The sequence below is a fragment of the Phaenicophaeus curvirostris genome, chromosome 11 (genome assembly GCF_032191515.1).
Source record: "Phaenicophaeus curvirostris isolate KB17595 chromosome 11, BPBGC_Pcur_1.0, whole genome shotgun sequence".
NCBI lineage: Eukaryota > Metazoa > Chordata > Aves > Cuculiformes > Cuculidae > Phaenicophaeus > Phaenicophaeus curvirostris.
The window spans coordinates 14325732-14342298 of NC_091402.1; the positions used below are offsets into that span (position 1 = coordinate 14325732).

The 16567-nt window shown below is 47.9% G+C and overlaps 1 protein-coding gene across 1 annotated transcript in view; it reads right to left on the minus strand.

The window, feature by feature from the left end:
* The window catches only part of PLXND1 (plexin D1), an 81836-nt gene that overhangs the window by 18285 nt on the left and 46984 nt on the right, over positions 1 to 16567 (minus strand). The window contains exons 16-25 of the mRNA XM_069866031.1: positions 16220 to 16387; positions 13821 to 13911; positions 13362 to 13637; positions 12286 to 12435; positions 10172 to 10286; positions 9015 to 9122; positions 8238 to 8350; positions 6903 to 7010; positions 6286 to 6416; positions 5667 to 5865 (exon numbers count right to left, since the gene is read on the minus strand). Coding sequence (XP_069722132.1) covers positions 5667 to 5865; positions 6286 to 6416; positions 6903 to 7010; positions 8238 to 8350; positions 9015 to 9122; positions 10172 to 10286; positions 12286 to 12435; positions 13362 to 13637; positions 13821 to 13911; positions 16220 to 16387 — 1459 coding nt within the window. The remainder of the gene's footprint in view (positions 1 to 5666; positions 5866 to 6285; positions 6417 to 6902; positions 7011 to 8237; positions 8351 to 9014; positions 9123 to 10171; positions 10287 to 12285; positions 12436 to 13361; positions 13638 to 13820; positions 13912 to 16219; positions 16388 to 16567) is intronic.

The following is a 16567-nucleotide window of genomic DNA, read 5'->3' on the forward strand; positions in this document are numbered from 1 at the left end:
CGGTGGGGACAGGCTCTGCACTGACACTGAAGGTGCCTCCGCGCATCAGGGAGCAGGGCTGGTCGCCCCTGGGAGCTGTGAAGCCCTGACGGGTGCTCTGAAGCCCTGACGGGTGCTCAGTGCCATCGCTCTCCCAACTCCCACCAGCATCTCTCTGAGGCTGCTCAGTAGTTTTCAGACTTGTGGCAACATGACAGCACAGACGGGGAAGAGGACATAACAACCGACAACAGCCGCAGGCGATTTTCAGGGAGAATGAACAGTGATTGTCAGCATCAACATACTCCATCCAACTTCTACAGCAAGTACCGTAGGGCTGTGGATTGCCACCAACAGGCTGTGCCAGCATTTGCTGTCTCACGGGCAGAGTCCTCGGGTACTGCTCAGAAGGTAGGGGCATATGTGTAGCTGTGCTGAGTGGATATGTACATGCACGATGCTCAGCAAAATACAAATGTGCATTAATTTACACATGAAATTGCACATGAACTTCAGGGAGAATCTGGTGTACTGCGGTACAGAGATGTTTCTTGCAATCTGAGAGGGTGCAGACTGCACAACGTGCTGCACTCAGCAGGACAAGGATGGGGCCGGTGAGTGCAAAAAAATAGGTCTACAAAGATATTTAGGCACCCAGCTTTCTCATGAAGGTATCAGCCGAACCCCTCTTTGAACTGCCTGGTTTGCCATTGAAATCCATGGAAGTGAGTCCTCCGCATGTTTCTGTGGCTCTGGGAACTAGTGTTCATACTTCTCATACCATAGCAGAGCCCTGATCACTGCAAACCAGAAAGGATCGGGGTCAACAAGCTGTTCCCATGCGACAGCAAGCAAACACACCGTTTAACTCCTTACAGTCATCAAACTTTGTCTTAAAGGAGAGGTGAATTGTGATACTGCTGCAATGAAAACAAAAGACATAACAAGGATCAGCTATTTGTGATACTGTTCAACTACATGGTTCAATGCCAGATTTTTGATCCAGTTCTGTCTGTTACACTGATGCGCGAGTAAAACATACGCTCGTTTCTTAAGAAACTTTTCAGTACTGGAGTATATCCCATTCTCCCTAATGTTCATGTGCAATATCCTTCCAATGAGGCAAGTGCAAATTATTGCACATTTATGTACTTTCTGAGCATCACACACACCCCGCACAAACATTCCTGCCATCTGAAATCCCACTCAAGACAACAGATACTGAATGATTTTGTATTTCTCAGCTAGGAGCTGCTAAATCCTGTTCAATCTGCTTCTTAATTAAGACTTGGTGATTCTTTTATTCTAATTGCCCTATAATTGCTAAAGCAATTAGTTTGATGTCAATTTTGATTCGGCTGCATTCAGCGCAGTTGACGATAAGACACTACAGCAGGGCTGTAGGTGGGCACGCACCATCTGTGCCAACGGTGCATCCGCTTTATTTTCCGAGGGCAACTTTTTTTATGAACATAGGGAACTTAGGCCTTCTGCTGGGGTTTAATGACTTCCTGCAATGCTCCTTCTGAGCATGCAACATAAAACGGGCTCAGCAGCAGAGCTGCCAGTGCTGGAAATAAGAGGAAGGCAAGGCTTCCATAAAGCAGAGATGTGAAGTCAGGGGGATGTGGAGAAGTTGAGAATCACAAACAAAGCGGAGAAAGTGTCAGAAGACAGAAAGAAGCGCTAGCTTCTCAGAGGAGGGTGGGAGTATGAGATAACAAGCAAAGGGATGACACAGGGTGATCCCCTGGCTGCAGCACCTGCTTTCTCCATCATGTGAACTGTGAAGCGCTGCCAAACTGACTCTACATAAGAAGTCCTGGAAGATTCTGATGATGGCCCGGCTACACAGAGGAACTCTGTTTACATTGCACGTGTGTGAGCACACAGTGAAGCCAAACCCAAGGCTAAATTCAGCGCTGGGTTTTGGAGCCTGGCCTGTCTGCCCTCATGGGAAGCTCCGGCCACAGAGGGACTTGGGATTACCAATGGCTACGCGGTTGCCCCCAAAATCATTTAAAAAACATGAGTCCTGCTGGCGCAGGAGCTCCTTTTGGCTTGAAACCAGCACAGGCTGTAGGGGTCGGGGCTGACTGTGTGGCAGCTTCCTAGACATGCAAAGATGTACTGGAAAGGGCAGCCCAGGGAAGCAGAGGAGTGGGTATTTCAGACCTGCTGCAGTGTGCACGAGCAGGAGCAGCCCCAGGACTGGCTACATGGGAAATAATGACAGTGCTCTGCCAGCAAGATACTATTTCTGTTCAGCTTTCTGGCTTTCAGGCTCAGGAACTGTGGGATGTTATGGAAATCTGCAAAAGTGCTAATCAGACAGCAAATTTCAAAGAGGGGAAAGAAGGGCTGGCAGGCAGGGACTAGAGATAAAATGGCAAACTTGGAAACCTCAAGCATTGTTCGGAAAACTCATCTGGAAATGAATCAAAACTCTTTGGATTTGGCTAGTTGGGAGAAAGGAAGTTTAACTAGAAGAGATCAGTGCTGATTCAGGACAAAAAAAATACTTAAAAAAACACAGTCTGGGGCCTTTTTTCCTCCTATTGTGAATGTATTTTAATGAGACTTCATTTTCATTTTTGACTGAACTGTTACAGGCTCTTAAAGCTACCTAGGGCACCGGAATAACTACAGTAATGGAAAGCACAGTTCAGGCTGGCATTACTTGAACTGTTTCACGCACGATGAGCGTGGGAGGGCTCCATTTTTATATGCTTGGGAAAAAAAAAAAGGTTTAGAGCACACACTGGATTCACATGTTATGGCCCTATTAACAAATCATTAGAGATGTCCTCCTAGGAACACCATTACAGCCGTTTCCAAAATGTCTTGGTGAGGCTGGGGTGGGGAAAAAGCATAGGAAACAGCTGCTTATCCCAAGTGCCTCCTAATTTTGGGATGATTATCTATTTGCTTTCTGTAAAGAACTGACCCTCAGCTCCATCCCACAAGCAAAACTTTGGGTAATTTGGACTCAGACCTAAAAGCCAAATTCCAGTACGTTAATTTTCCTTTAATTCCTGGTTCCCTGATCCTGCTGGGAGCCAGGCACAATAGTACCATGGTATCTCATGGAGAAGGCTTTTTTTTTTTCCTTCTTCCTTTTCTTCCAGCATTTTCCACCAAAGCTATAGTAGAAAGTAGAGACACGGACCATTTTATCTACGATTCTCACTCAGTTCCGCAGAAACAGAGTTCTGCACCTACTGTGAAAATGCTGCAAGTTTCCTCTGAACCCAGTCCCAAGCAGCAAGCCTCCTGCTAGTTCTCTGTCATCTCTGCTACGGCACCAAGCTAAACTTCCCCCTGTCAGAGTGGTGACTCCATTGCCTTCAGGTGCCCTCCACATGTTCAGACCACTAGTGACTGTGGCCTGCAAGTCTTTCCCAGCTGAAGACAGCTCCTTCAAATCATTTTCCCCCAAAACACAAATGGACAGACTGTTAGGCAGAGCATTAATATGAAACAAATGTTTCGAGCATGTAGCGTTGACTTACAAGGGAAAATACAAGCACTTGGAATTTTTCCACTGCACAACGGCAGGGACCTTTGCAGCAGCTGTTTTGAATAGACGGTGTGATTAATGGGGATAATTCAGGAATGAAAACCAGACCCATTGTCACACTTCTGACAGATCAGTGCTACAGGCAGGCAGGCTTTTTTTTGACCAAAATTGCCTCTCTGAAGGCAACAGAGTTTGATCCAGAGGAACGTAAGGCACATGGGAGGTGTTTGACTATCACTAGTATTTAAATCACAGCCCTGAACTGAAAGCAGCCCGTGAGTAAGGAGGTGCTGTTTGTCTGGTTGTGGTAGCTCCAGGTTCATTTGTGCAGCAGGGAAGGTCCTGGCTCTGCCAATCTGGACCAAGACTCCCCTGAGCTTGTGTCCACCTGGGAAAGCCGAAGGTGCCCACAGGACATTTCTGTCTGATCAATTATCTTCCTCCTCCATATTTCAGCAGGCAGCATGTTTTTTCCACTGATCAGGTTCCCCCACCCTCCCCACGGAGGGTGATGTGGAATTCTCCTGGAAATCAACTTACAACAGTGCTCTAGTGCGGAAACCATTTGCTTTTCAGAAATGGGAAATCTGCAGTAGAAAGTGCTGCAATGGTCTTTGCTCCCCTGGTTTCAGCCTGAGTATGTGAAGCAAGGCAGGAGGCTACAGACCCAGTGTGCTTGAGACCCACCTGCAGTAAATGCAGATTCAGCTGAGGGGCAGTCGGTGCTGCAAAGGGCCGCCACTGCCCTGCAGACTTGCCCCCATCCATACCCTGTCCCTCCTCCTCCCTCCGTGGGGTGAGCCAGGGCTGCACAACGCGGGAAAGCCAGCTCACAGCTTGCACCAGCACCTCCCTGCTCGCAAGGACAACTGGTGTCCCCACCACAGACCCTGGACAAGGATGGCATGCCAGCACTCAGGAGCTTGTCACCATTAATTAGCTATATAACGTGCCCAAGTCTTCAGGCCCACGTGATAAGACTCTTTCCTCACTTTTTTTTTTTTCCCCCTGAGAAACCCTTCTTGCACAATGTCCATTTTTAGCACAAACTGGAGTTGGATCAGATGCCTCACATGTGGTCTTCACTCTCCAAAAGGAGAGATCAGCACTTTTTTTTCTCCGATGGTTTAACTACAGGCACAAAAAAAAAAAAAGAAGATCTAGAAAAATTCACTAATTCACTTTTTTCTGCTCTTACAGGCCGGGTAGTCATGCTGCACCAGCACAGCCATCCTCACTCGCTCCTGTAACTTTTCTTTCATTATACTGGCTAATTATGTGAGCTAAAGCGAACTACAAAACCACAGGCTTTAGGACAAAAAGTGATCATCAGCTGGGATCAGAAGCATTACAATATGTATGAGGACAATACAATATTGCTTCTGTGGCTATAGCAAATACTTTGGGAAAAGAGATTTTTCAAAGGCTTTTTCAAGGCTCTCCCCTGTGGATATAGTGGGGTGTCCTCCAATTAACTGCCGTAGAATCAATTAAGTTATTGCTCAATTCTTCTGGGAAATTCCAATCAGAACTGGCAAATGTGAGATAAAGCACTGAGCAGATGGACTGCTGATGCACCCTAACGTGCCAAATGCATTCCTTTTCATTACTGTCGGAAGACAGGCTTCTGGGACAGAGAAGCCACCTCTCCTGATGAGATCGCTCTAGCCAGTGTGGAAGCCCAAAGATGCCGCCTGTGAGAGAAGCCCCACATACCAATGGACACAGAACAGCCCCCTACCCTGGTGCCACCGTCCCTCCCAGTAGATGGGGCTCCGATGCTCAAGAGAGTCAATGCTGAACTGGATAGTGACCACCAGTATGGCTGCAAGAGTTGGTCAGAGAAAACAACAAATAACTGGAACCATTTCCAAAACCCCAAGCCATTCTGGTTATTTTTCAACTCCCCTACAGCTCACTTCTCAAGAATGGTTCGTGCGCTGGCCGTGAAGTTTGATCTCACCAAATTCCCAGGCAGAAGTGGAGAAGCAACTGAACTTAAGGTTGCTGTTCCACACTTCAAACTTTCAATACATTGGAGTTTATCAACCATTAGTGATTGTTCAAGTGGCAGTGCTGGCAGGTATTTAGGTTCACAGCTGTCCCACATGTCCCTCATAATGGTACTGAATTTGCACCCACAACCGCAGCGATCTGGTTCTCTTACTCTGAGATAGCTGTACATGCAGATGGACATCCAGTTAGTGAGCATCTTTTCCACCACGGATTCTGTTCTCCTCAGCATTAGCTTGGGGTTTTTGGAAGCTGAAGCATCTATTAGATCCACCAAGAGGTCCTTCATGATGCTGGTGTAATATTCCAGTTTCCCGTGCAGCGCAATAGTAAGCAGGGAGGCTAGGTTACATCTGAAACACAGAACTGTGTGTGACTCAAGTACTAATCCAACAAGACCAAAATGCCAACTGGCAGAAAAAGAAACCCCAAACCCAAAGGCAGTATTTCAGATATATTTCATTAGCCTTCTCAATGGTGTTAAAACTTCAAACTCTCTTTCAGTGCCGCAGGACCTTGGGTCAGTTCGCACCTTCTTAATGATAAACCAAGTGTTCAGGGATGGAAACACAAGTGAGCGAGTCACTTGTAACTTTTGGTGTTCTTCAGGATAACAGATGTTCATGGCTGTCCGTTTCTAACAGAAAAGTGGGAAGCAAGTGTAACTCAACCTTAACTGAAATGCATGGCTCTAGACATGGTATGGATTGCTTACAGCTAAGGAATAAATCAGTCTCCTCCAGCTGTCGGGTCTTTGGTTCTGAAGCTCATACCTGTCTCTAACAGCGAAGTCCTTCTGTTGCTCGAGAGCATGGACAAACACAATGAGAAAGTGCTTGTTGTTGAGTAAGGTGGAGAACAGCGAGATTCCTTCTTCCATATTGGGTCGGCAGCTTTCAGGAATCTAAAGAAAAATTAGAAGGCAAAGTGAGAAAAACCCAGCTTGTTGCTTTCCTCCAGCTTCTATCCTTCCTGACAGCATGGATGCCCCTGCTGAATGCAGAAGTATTGAGCTGAAGGCCTCCTGCTCCCTCTGCTTGATACAAGTCAGCAGCATGCGTTCCTGGTGAGGGCACGGTTGCATGTGGAACATGGCTGCATGAGAAGCAGCTTGGCCCACGGGGCAGTGGTGACATAAGATGCAATACACCCAGGAAGAAAAGTCCACAGCAAATCCAAGGATCTTGAGACACTGCTCCTTCATGCAAGTACAGATCCACAGATCTGCCTTCTCCAGCCAGCCAAAGCTGATCTGATGCTGGTATGTGTTAATTGTTTTGAGTGATCAAGCATTTCCCACACACCACAAGAAAACACATGGCATTGTCAACACGCACAAGTATGGTTAGCAACCATTCAAAAGCATTTGTTTGGTTAGTGGGTTACTCACTTTCCATTCCCCCACCAGGAGTGGATGAGTTTCCTGGACCTGGGAGCCCACCTGGGAGCTGAGCTGCTGGGATGGCAGGATGTAACACTCCTCGTAGAGCGAGGAACACTGCAACCAAGCACAGAATTAGAGGAGGGTGGCTGCACCCAGCCGGGGACACCCTTGTTTGCTGTGCACCACAAGGGAATGAGATGGAGAGACATGTCATGGGGACTGATGACCACCCACTATGAAGAAATGCATCAGTATGGTTTACAAAACCTTTACACACTTTGCAAGAGCCTCTTGAATGAGCAAGCACCACAAGAATGGGGGGAGGCAGATGTCTGCACAGACATGAGGCTGTTAGGGTAGGGAGACTGCAAATAGACTAATTTGACAGCTAGAAAAATCCCAGAAGAGAAAGCATTATACAAGACTAAGTCAAAATAGAGGAGTACTGGGTGTTTTAACATATGTAACTTTTGAAACAGATGGGAAAAATGTTTAAAACTCTAACATTCATATAGCAGTCTGAATCTTAAAGACTCCAGTGTGCAGATATATAGAGATTGAATAACTTAAAAACCTGAGTAATAACTACTAATGAAACACTCTGCAGTCATAAATCATCATCTCACTCCTCACCACTGAAATGCAACTGCCTCAGGGGTGAAATACAGCCGCTGTTAAGGGCTAAGAGCGACACAGTGGAGCAGCCGGTGACAGGAATTACGGCACCGGCACGTCTGGTGCAGCCCTGGAGGAAAACTCTAGGTAGACAAACTGGGACTGGACACTCAAGGAGTGTCTTACTGGGAGAACCATGTGCCTAGCCTGAGACAGAGATATCTAATGAACTCTTGAGGACTGGCAGACCAGCTGGGCATGCCTGGTGGCACATTGTGTGGAACAAAAAGCCCCCTTTCCCTGAATACTAGCAGCAGATACATCCTTCAAACACCCTTCAACCTCAGCCTCCACTGAACAGAGTGAGGTGACACTGCAGCCCTGCGGAGAAGGAGGAGTTCCAAGCACTTTCTGCTCCTGTGAGAAAGAGCTTTCAGAAGAGGGTGTCCAACAGCATCAAATAGGCGAGCCAAAGGCACTTCTGGGATGGTGCTGCTGCAGGGCTCCTATTGTATGCAAGCAAGCCCCACCTTACTTCACACCCCAGGAGCTGTGGCTCCACTTTTGATGATAATTGAGGCTGAAACATATGACAACTAAATATATAACAGTGGAATGATTTCGTTACACTGTAATAACCCTTCAGTAGACAGAAAGCAGAGCCCTGATGTGGTTGGGAAGGACCTGGGAGCGATTAAGTGCCCGTGGAACACAGCATTGCCTTACTTTAGGGAAGAACGTCCGGGTGACAAAGTGCTTGTACTCTAGGAACGGGATCCCCTGGCTGCGGTTTAACTCCTTGGTCAGGTCTGTCATGTCTGTCTGCAGTTCTGCAAAACCTTACACAAAGAGACCAGCAGATAGTAAGACCTTTGATACACTACCAGCTGAGACAGTAAGCAGGCAGGCTCGCAATGAAATAAGTGGGTTGAAGCCGGGTTTCTCGAGGAGCAGCAGATAACTGTCAGGGTTTAACCACCAGCACTGTACATCACATCCCACGACACTGACAGAAAGACCATCTCCCTGCCTCCAGGACAGCAGTTCCCAGTCTAGTTGTGCAGGAAGAGGACCTCAGCCTGTGCTGTAGAGTCACGTACCAAAGGCACAGCAGATGCAGAAGCTTCGATTGCCTCTCCCATTTCTCTAGCAGAAGCATGCTGCAATTTTTGTTGCACCCAATCATAAAGCACACTAAAGATCTGCATGGCCTTCAAGCAACCCTCTGACATGGCCAAGGGCCATTAACCCCAAGACAGGGAAACTAGTGGCACTGAAGATCAGTGGCTTGTCCAGGTCAGGCAGCAAGGCAGGGGTAGAGTCACACTTCCAGCCAAAGCCTCATTCACAGACCCTGCTGAAGCTCAGAGGTGATGACAGATATTCTCCTATAAATAATTCCATAAACTTCTACAGAGTAGAAGGTGAACAGCTTCAATCCTGCTATTTTGGCATCTCCCTCCTAGTCCTGGCTTCTCCTCAGTGCCCAGCATGATGACTTACCTTTGCGGATTTCCTCCCGGATTTGCGATTCCATCTCTTCCATCTGGAGCAGGGTTTTCTGCCAGTAGCGCTCCGCTCTGCGGCTCTTTGTGCAAAATACAAAGAGAGCTGGAAAAAAGGAAGGGAACAAGCCTTTTGGACTAGGGCTTAGGAGCAGCTGCAGCTGGGATCAGAGTAGTCCTCTGCTGACAGGGGTGCAGAAAGCTAAACTCGGTGTTGGTTTAACAGCTACAGTGAGACTGGTATCTGATCAGGCAGTTGTCAATTATTTGTAAATAACTAAAACCAGCCGGAATTTAGTGATCATGCTGTAACTGTCATTTTTGATTTAGGTCTGGGTTGTCTATATTCAGCTTAACAGTATATTAATGTATTCCAGCTGATTAATGAATACAGAATTTAAGACAGGTTTACCACCTGGGTTTACAGTGTTCATGTTTGACAGTCTTTCCATCCCTCCAGTAATATGCTTCTAATGACAGGTGGTGCATTTAATACATAGTGTGTATTTTAACCTTTATTAAAAATAAACTAAATCTCTATTAGAAACACCTCATATGCTGTGTACTGACAGTTTTCTTTCTGCACAGTCATTCTGGGCATGTGATGAGAAGATACCCCAGTCAGAAGACACAAGCGTGTTGCACAGCTTCCAGTCAGGCTAGTGAACTGTTGTGTCTGTGCCACATTTGCAACAAAGGATGCTTGCTCTGTTCTTCATAGTCTTCGCCAGGTGCCTGTCACTGGTTGTTACTGACGACAGGACCTCGGTCTAGGTGGGCAGTCTGGGACAGTCATGCCTGTGAGTGAGCTCTGTTCAAGTCAGTATGAGTTCAGGACCAGTTTCTCACATCCTTCTTTATTTTGTATTATAGTAGCTATTAAGAGTTTTGGGAAAAAGAGTAAATTTATAAATATCACAGGCTCAAGTAACAGAGCTGAACTATGGATTCAGCCCACGAATGATCCACACTGCACAAAACTTTGGTGCCATACAAATAAGGGTGGCTACTTGCTGCAGCCAGACCAGTTTCAGATACTGCACAATTGCAGAACTCGGAGGTTTCCTAACATGTGAGTGATTCACCTTCACTCCTCCACATGCAATGAGAAAAAGCTTCAGTACATCCTGGATACTCACTGTTCTGTTCCCTTACCTACAACAGAGAGAACCAGCAAGATGCTGCAGATGACAATGGACACAATGATTGCGGTCTCTCCTCCTCCAAGGTGCAGCATCGCAATTGTGTAGTTGAACTTTCCAACTTGGATCTAGAAAGGGAGAAGGAGGGAGAGAAAGCAAGAGTTGAACTGCATGTTGCCAAGTGGCTCCGAGGTTGAGCAAGGAGGGACTACGGAGCAGCACTCAGCAGACCTTCACCAGAGGATGTTCTGACCATGCTGGCGTAGCCCACCAGACTTTGCAGGGAGGTCTCTCACTGCTGGACCCTGGGGACTTCGTGTATCTCAAAGAGCTCAATTCCTTTCTGCATGCTCTGGTGGAACGCCGAGGCTGGCTCACAGCAGGCTGAAGCATCTCAGCAGTGCCCATCCTAGGGCCGCCGTACTGCTCTGGTGGCAGAGCTGCAGGCTCCAAACTTCTCATACCCACCCCAGACTATGAGACATTTCTTTCTTGCGAGAGTCGCTGTACCACATAGTAATGCTTGTACTCCTTCTACTAGAAAACCGATTCCACTAATTATACAACTTTTGTATGCCTCTGCAGGGCCTTTGAATTCCAGCTGCACTGTCCTTTCTCTTCCAAAAGCAGAACTGCCACTCAGGAGAAGGAGGGTAAAGAAACTTCAAAGTCTTCAAAATATAAATAAAGTAAGAGAATAAAAATAAATAATAATGAGACCAGAGACAAGTAATAAGCTTGTTGCTAAAGCAGTGGACTGGGTGTCAGGAGGTCCTGGCTCTGCTCCCAATTCGTACTTCTTGTGACACGAAATCACTTGAGTTCAGTCCTTTGGTCTCCTGATCACCAGAAGGCCAACATACATCACAGGCAGGCTGGTGAGTTTACTTGGCATTGTTTATAAATGGCTCTCTAGGCCCCTGGGATGAAAGGGTTCAACAGCATCATCTGATAAGGAAAACTCATGACTACATAAGTCTTTCGCTTCTGGAAATGCAAGTTTCACTTCTCTCCAGGAATGAGAAACAAAAGAAACTTTAGCAAAAAACCGGAAACAAGTTAGGGAAGAGATGGAATCATTTTATGATTACATCTGTGTCATGGAGCACCTCCGGGAAAGGTGCTCACTGTGGCTAATATACAGTCAGCTCTCAGCAGCTGTGTCACAGCACTGCCACAAGCAGGACCCTCCCACCATGCCCGTCCATCAAACACCACGTAGAGCATAGCTCTGTGCCCACTAGGAAATCCAAGCCCTTACTCTTGGGAATGCTGGTGAGGGCACTGAAGCTGCCAGCTGAAGGCATCTGGACAAGCCTGGAGGTCTGCCCCTGTGCTGCTCCCTCCTCAGGCAAGAGAGGGAGAATTGCCCTGCTGCCCGCAGTGCCAGCTGCCAGCACCCAGGAATCAGGAAAACCTCCGGAGTCTTAAACCATCAGTGCTGGGTCATGCAGCCAGGACCCCATAGCTGCAGACACGAAGTTGAACTATAGTCCTGAACACCAAACTCTTCACAGTGACAGAACGGCAGCCCCTAGGAAACAACATGGAACTTTCCATCCCTACATGCTCCTCTTGCCCTCCCTGGTCACACACAGGGTCCCATCTCCAGTGGCTTACTGCAGCTTGTTAACAGTTGGATTCTCATGTCCACTTGTAGCTCTCCTGATGGCAGCAGGAGGCCAGCTGACTGAAAACTGTGTGGAAACCCCCAGATGTATCTCATGAGGGGCAGAAAGAAAATTACGGCAAGTGACAAAAACTCACATGCCTGGGATTTCACAGTGCCTTCCAGGAACTAACAAAATCTTCCCCCCTGCAGCTTACAGCACATCTAACTCAGCAGGCAGCCCCACGATCCAGAGCGTGGCAGCCCCTCTCCATGACTCAGGGCAGCCTTCGCTTTGACTTTGCCTGCATCCCACCAAGGAGTCGCCCTGAGGACAGCTGCAAGCACCATGTGCTTTGTTAACCCTTGAGTCCATGCAGCTTTCTGCAAGGCTGCTGGTGAGTGTGCCTGGCAGGTCCTGCCCATGCACACACAGCTGACTCCTTTGCACGCAGGGTTTGGAAGAGAGACCCCTTCTGCCCCACACGCTCGGAGTGTGGAGGTTTCTCTGCACTCACCGTCACAGGTAACTGTCTTTCTGAGGTGCTCAGTGACTCGTTGACAGAGCAGTGGATGACTTTGTCCGAAACAATCTGGATCTCACACGAGATGAGGCCAATTTTCACTTGATACTCATTGCTTTCGAGGCCCAGGCTGTCAGGCTCTTTCTAATCACAAAAATAGAATCAGGATGTCAGTCTTTAGAGTAGCAGTTGGAATTGCAACAGATTTTCATGCTTTACTTTCCATGTTCCCTGCTGTTTTTCAGACCTGGGAGGACTCTCCTTCACCAAGAACATTTTTCCAGTACTCTGCAGGAAACTCAGAACCAGGCCATTCCCCATTTTCCTGTTTCCCATTCCTCACTCAGCATGGGGCAGGGGATGAGCAAGCCCCTCAGGAACCTGGAAAAATCTGCTTTTGATCTGCCATGGCTGTGCAGCACAGATAAGAATCTAAGCGCCCACCTGGGAGGAGGGAAGGATGTACAACAGAGGAGATAGCCAGGAGATGCGTCTGCAGAGCCTGAGAAAGGGGGAGCACGTTTCTGAAGCACGTTGCAAACAGTGAGGATATCCTGCAGTGAACAATGGCCTTTGAATTACCATTGCACATTGTCCAAGCCACTCAGTTGCTGTACCCTGACTTCCTTGTTAACTGAGCGGAATTCAGTAGCCAAAAGAGAAGAATGCACGACCTGTTTCTGCAGGAATAAATATCTATTGTCAGGACCTTCTGGAGTACCTGCCTGAATTCAGGCCAGTGCATTATCACTCTTTTTCATATGTCCAGTATTTTATTCAGCTTCTTGCTATTACATCCGTCAAATGCAGCTTTCTGTTGTCATGCCCCAAAGGGCATCCTCAGGTCAGGCTGCATCTCCTGGTGAAGAGAGATGCAGATGCAGGATGCTGAGCAAGAACTGAACTACCTGCTCCTATGTGGCTACTGCCTTTCCTGTCCTCATCCACCCTCCCTTCTCTCTCCTGCATTTGTGGACAGTCACTGTGCTGGTAGTTAGGACTGAAGAGCTTCCCAGTGAGGAGCAGGCAACAACCCAAAAGAAGCAGAGCTGTAAATACCACTCCCTTACATGTATAACCAGAGTCAAGGGCTCGCCAGGATGGTGCTTGATCCACTTCTCCTTCTTGGCTGTGAAGAACTGGGGATCAGCATAGTACTCCAGGCTGAACTTGCTGATGTGCAAGGCCTCCTCAGGGTACATCTCCTCATCCAGAGCTGGACGGTCATCTGCATAGAGTTGACCGTTGAGATAGAAATCGACGGATGCAGGCTTGCTCCCAGCAGTGATATTGGAGGCAGCTGGAGAGGGGCAGGTGATCATGCTGTCAGTGTGAACCTTACAGCTCTGAAAGCAGGAGAGAGCACACATATGAAAAATCTCAACATCCTGAGTGCTCCCACCCAGCCTTGCTCCCAGCCCAATCTGTAGCACAGACTAAGGTCTAAGTTTCACACCCCAAACTTCTTCAGGCACTGGGCACGCAGCCCTGCTCCCAGTTACTCGACAACAGCCAGCACGGACACCCACCGTTTGCTCTCTCCCGATGCCACGGACAACCATGGACACATTCTGAACCAGCTCAAAGCCTCTTCCTTCCAGGGTGATGATCCTGCCCCCACTGCAAGGAGAAGAGAAGAAAGAAAGCATGACTGCAAAGGACAACACAGCAACGAGGTGCAGTGGCTGGGTCTCTCTGCTGTCATTTTCCCAGGCATGTTTCCAGCTGCTTGAGCAGAAAATGTAACTCAACAGCCAAAGTCGTCTTCTTACTTACACCAAGCATCCACACTCCTACTAAGTTATCAGGGAATGAAGGAGGAAAAGCAGCTGCTGTGGTTGAAAGGGAGAACTTCTTCCAGTAGTAGCAAACTGCCCAGTTACTCCCATTCCCCAGAGGAGCAGCCTGCCACTGCACACCAGGGGTACGCAGCAGGTTCCCCAGGCCACCAGTGGTGTCAGAGGTTAACCTCCAGCCCCTCAAAGAAAGAGGTAGGAGATATTCCACAGCAACCCACAGAGAACTGTAGGTCTTAGGGAAGGAGAAGACCACTTTAAGGTTGACAGGGATTTTGTATCTCCCAGACACTTCTGATTTAGATCAAAATGTGAAAGTTGTTTTGTGTACTGGATCTGCTGCCTGGGGAATGTGAAACATGGGCCTCTCAATGTGCAATCAATTAGCGACAGTAACAAGAGGTCCCTGATGCACACAAGAGTGCTAGGCAGAATGAGAGGTGGAAAACCAGCACAACTTGTCTATTCTGGACTGCAGAAGCCATATCCCAGGTTTACCTTCCCCTTCCTCTGCATCACATTTGATCTGTTTGGAGTATCTGTCAGGGAACAGTCAGGAGTCAGCAATCCTATTACCTGGAAACCACTCCCGACAGAGTGACTTTGAGCCCAAGGACCTGAGAGTCAGGTTCTCTGAAATCGGTGGATACTACCAAGCAGGTACAATCCAAGTTTCTAACTAAGAGCCTGTCACATCTGCCATTAGTTTACAACTTCTGTTTTGTTTTAAACTTTGCTTACACAGATAATTTTAGCAATATAGTAAGATAAATCAGATTCAGCTAAATTTTTACACAACTAATTGACCTTTCATGGTCAAGAGCCCAGCAGCGCACCAGAGCAGTCAGACCACATGAGCCACCAAGCAGTCTGAAAAGAGAGACTGGTGTCACATCCTCAGTGGTCTGAAATTTGGAAACTGCTGTAAATCCTAAGAAAGCAGACTAAGGTGACGGAGAAATGCCCTGGTGGTTTCCCTTGTGAGTACGGGCAATGACATTCTTCCACTGTCTCTGTGTTTAGATACCGCTCTCACCACTCAGCACAGTTCGCAAGCCTGCGAGGAGCTGAGGTTGGCTGAGTCACTGCTGTGCCTTGTCATTAACTTTCCCACAGCCTGCATCTTTGGCGCTGTGCTTGGGAATGCCGAGACACGGCTTTACTCCAATGGGATCCGACCGCCAGAGCCTACTGCGTGCTCAAGCCTGAGCGTGCTGCTTTCACTGCAGTCCTGCAGACACAGGCGCTGGACTCTCAGATTTCTTGGTCAGCCCTGGGTTTAGCAGGCTCCACAGCTGAGGAAAGGGGGATTTCACCATAGTATCCAAAGGAACAGGAGCCTCAGAGCTCCATGGAGAGACATAAAATTAAAAGCAACACGCTTTAAAAGTGAAATACCACAACCTTGGGGAAGGCTGAAATCAAAATTACAAATCTCAGTCTATCCTCCAGCAGTTTTACTGCCAAGAAAAATCCTCAGGGTCTCATAGAGCTCCCACCTGAACCTCCCTAAAGCACCCACCAAGTATACACAGTACAGTTACCAAGACTGACTTTTTTTTCATGTCCTAAATGCACTGAAATGAGCTGCAGAGTCTTGGTGTGTGAGATTTCTTCTACTCCCGTGCTGGAGTACCCCAAAGCACCCTGACCACTCTGTGGTGCCCTTTCGTACCTGTCTGCAAGTCAATGTGCCAAACCCCAGGGCTGAGAAAGCCTCTTTCTCCCTGCAGGACACTCTCCCACCAGCCTGGAGTTGACCTTCTCTTTTGCAGGCAGATGCAGAATCGTGCCACCTCTGAAACTGAAGTCATTATGCTACAACAGCGTGGCACAAGGCCCTGGCACCAAATCCCATCTCCTGGCTCTGCTTCAGTGACTCCTGGGCCTCCTGACATGGGGTTTGCTCAGGTTCTGTGCTGCGTCTGGATGGTCTGAAGCACAGACAGGGTGAACTTACACTGTCTACAGCAGGCTGCACTAGTATACTCCAATTAGCTCTGCTCTCTGATGGGAAAGCACTGTTCACTTTTGCATTCGGCAAAAATTAATAGGCTGAACTCAACAAAGGCCACAAAAGGAAGAACAAAGCCTGGCAGACTTGTCTGTCTCCGCTGAAGGAGGGATCTTACCTGATCTGGCTCTTTTTTGGGTTGATGTCTGATATAGTTGGGTTCTTCTCATACTTGAATGTGATGTTGTGGCTAGCACAAGACTTGTTCTCAAACTGAACGCAGACTCGCACAGCTGTGGTGAGCTCCGCGGACGGCATGGTGCAGGTGATAGTGCTGTCGTTGCGGCTGCGCAGGGAAAAGCAGGGTAAGCCACGGCACACAGAGTGGCCAGAGCCAGGCACTGTAGACCTGAGCACCCCCTCAGAAGCGAGGCAGATGGCAGACAAAGACAAGAAGGAGTTTCCAGTCACATGCCAATTGCCTATTAACCACATTGCCTACTAACGAGCAATTCCCAGCATATAT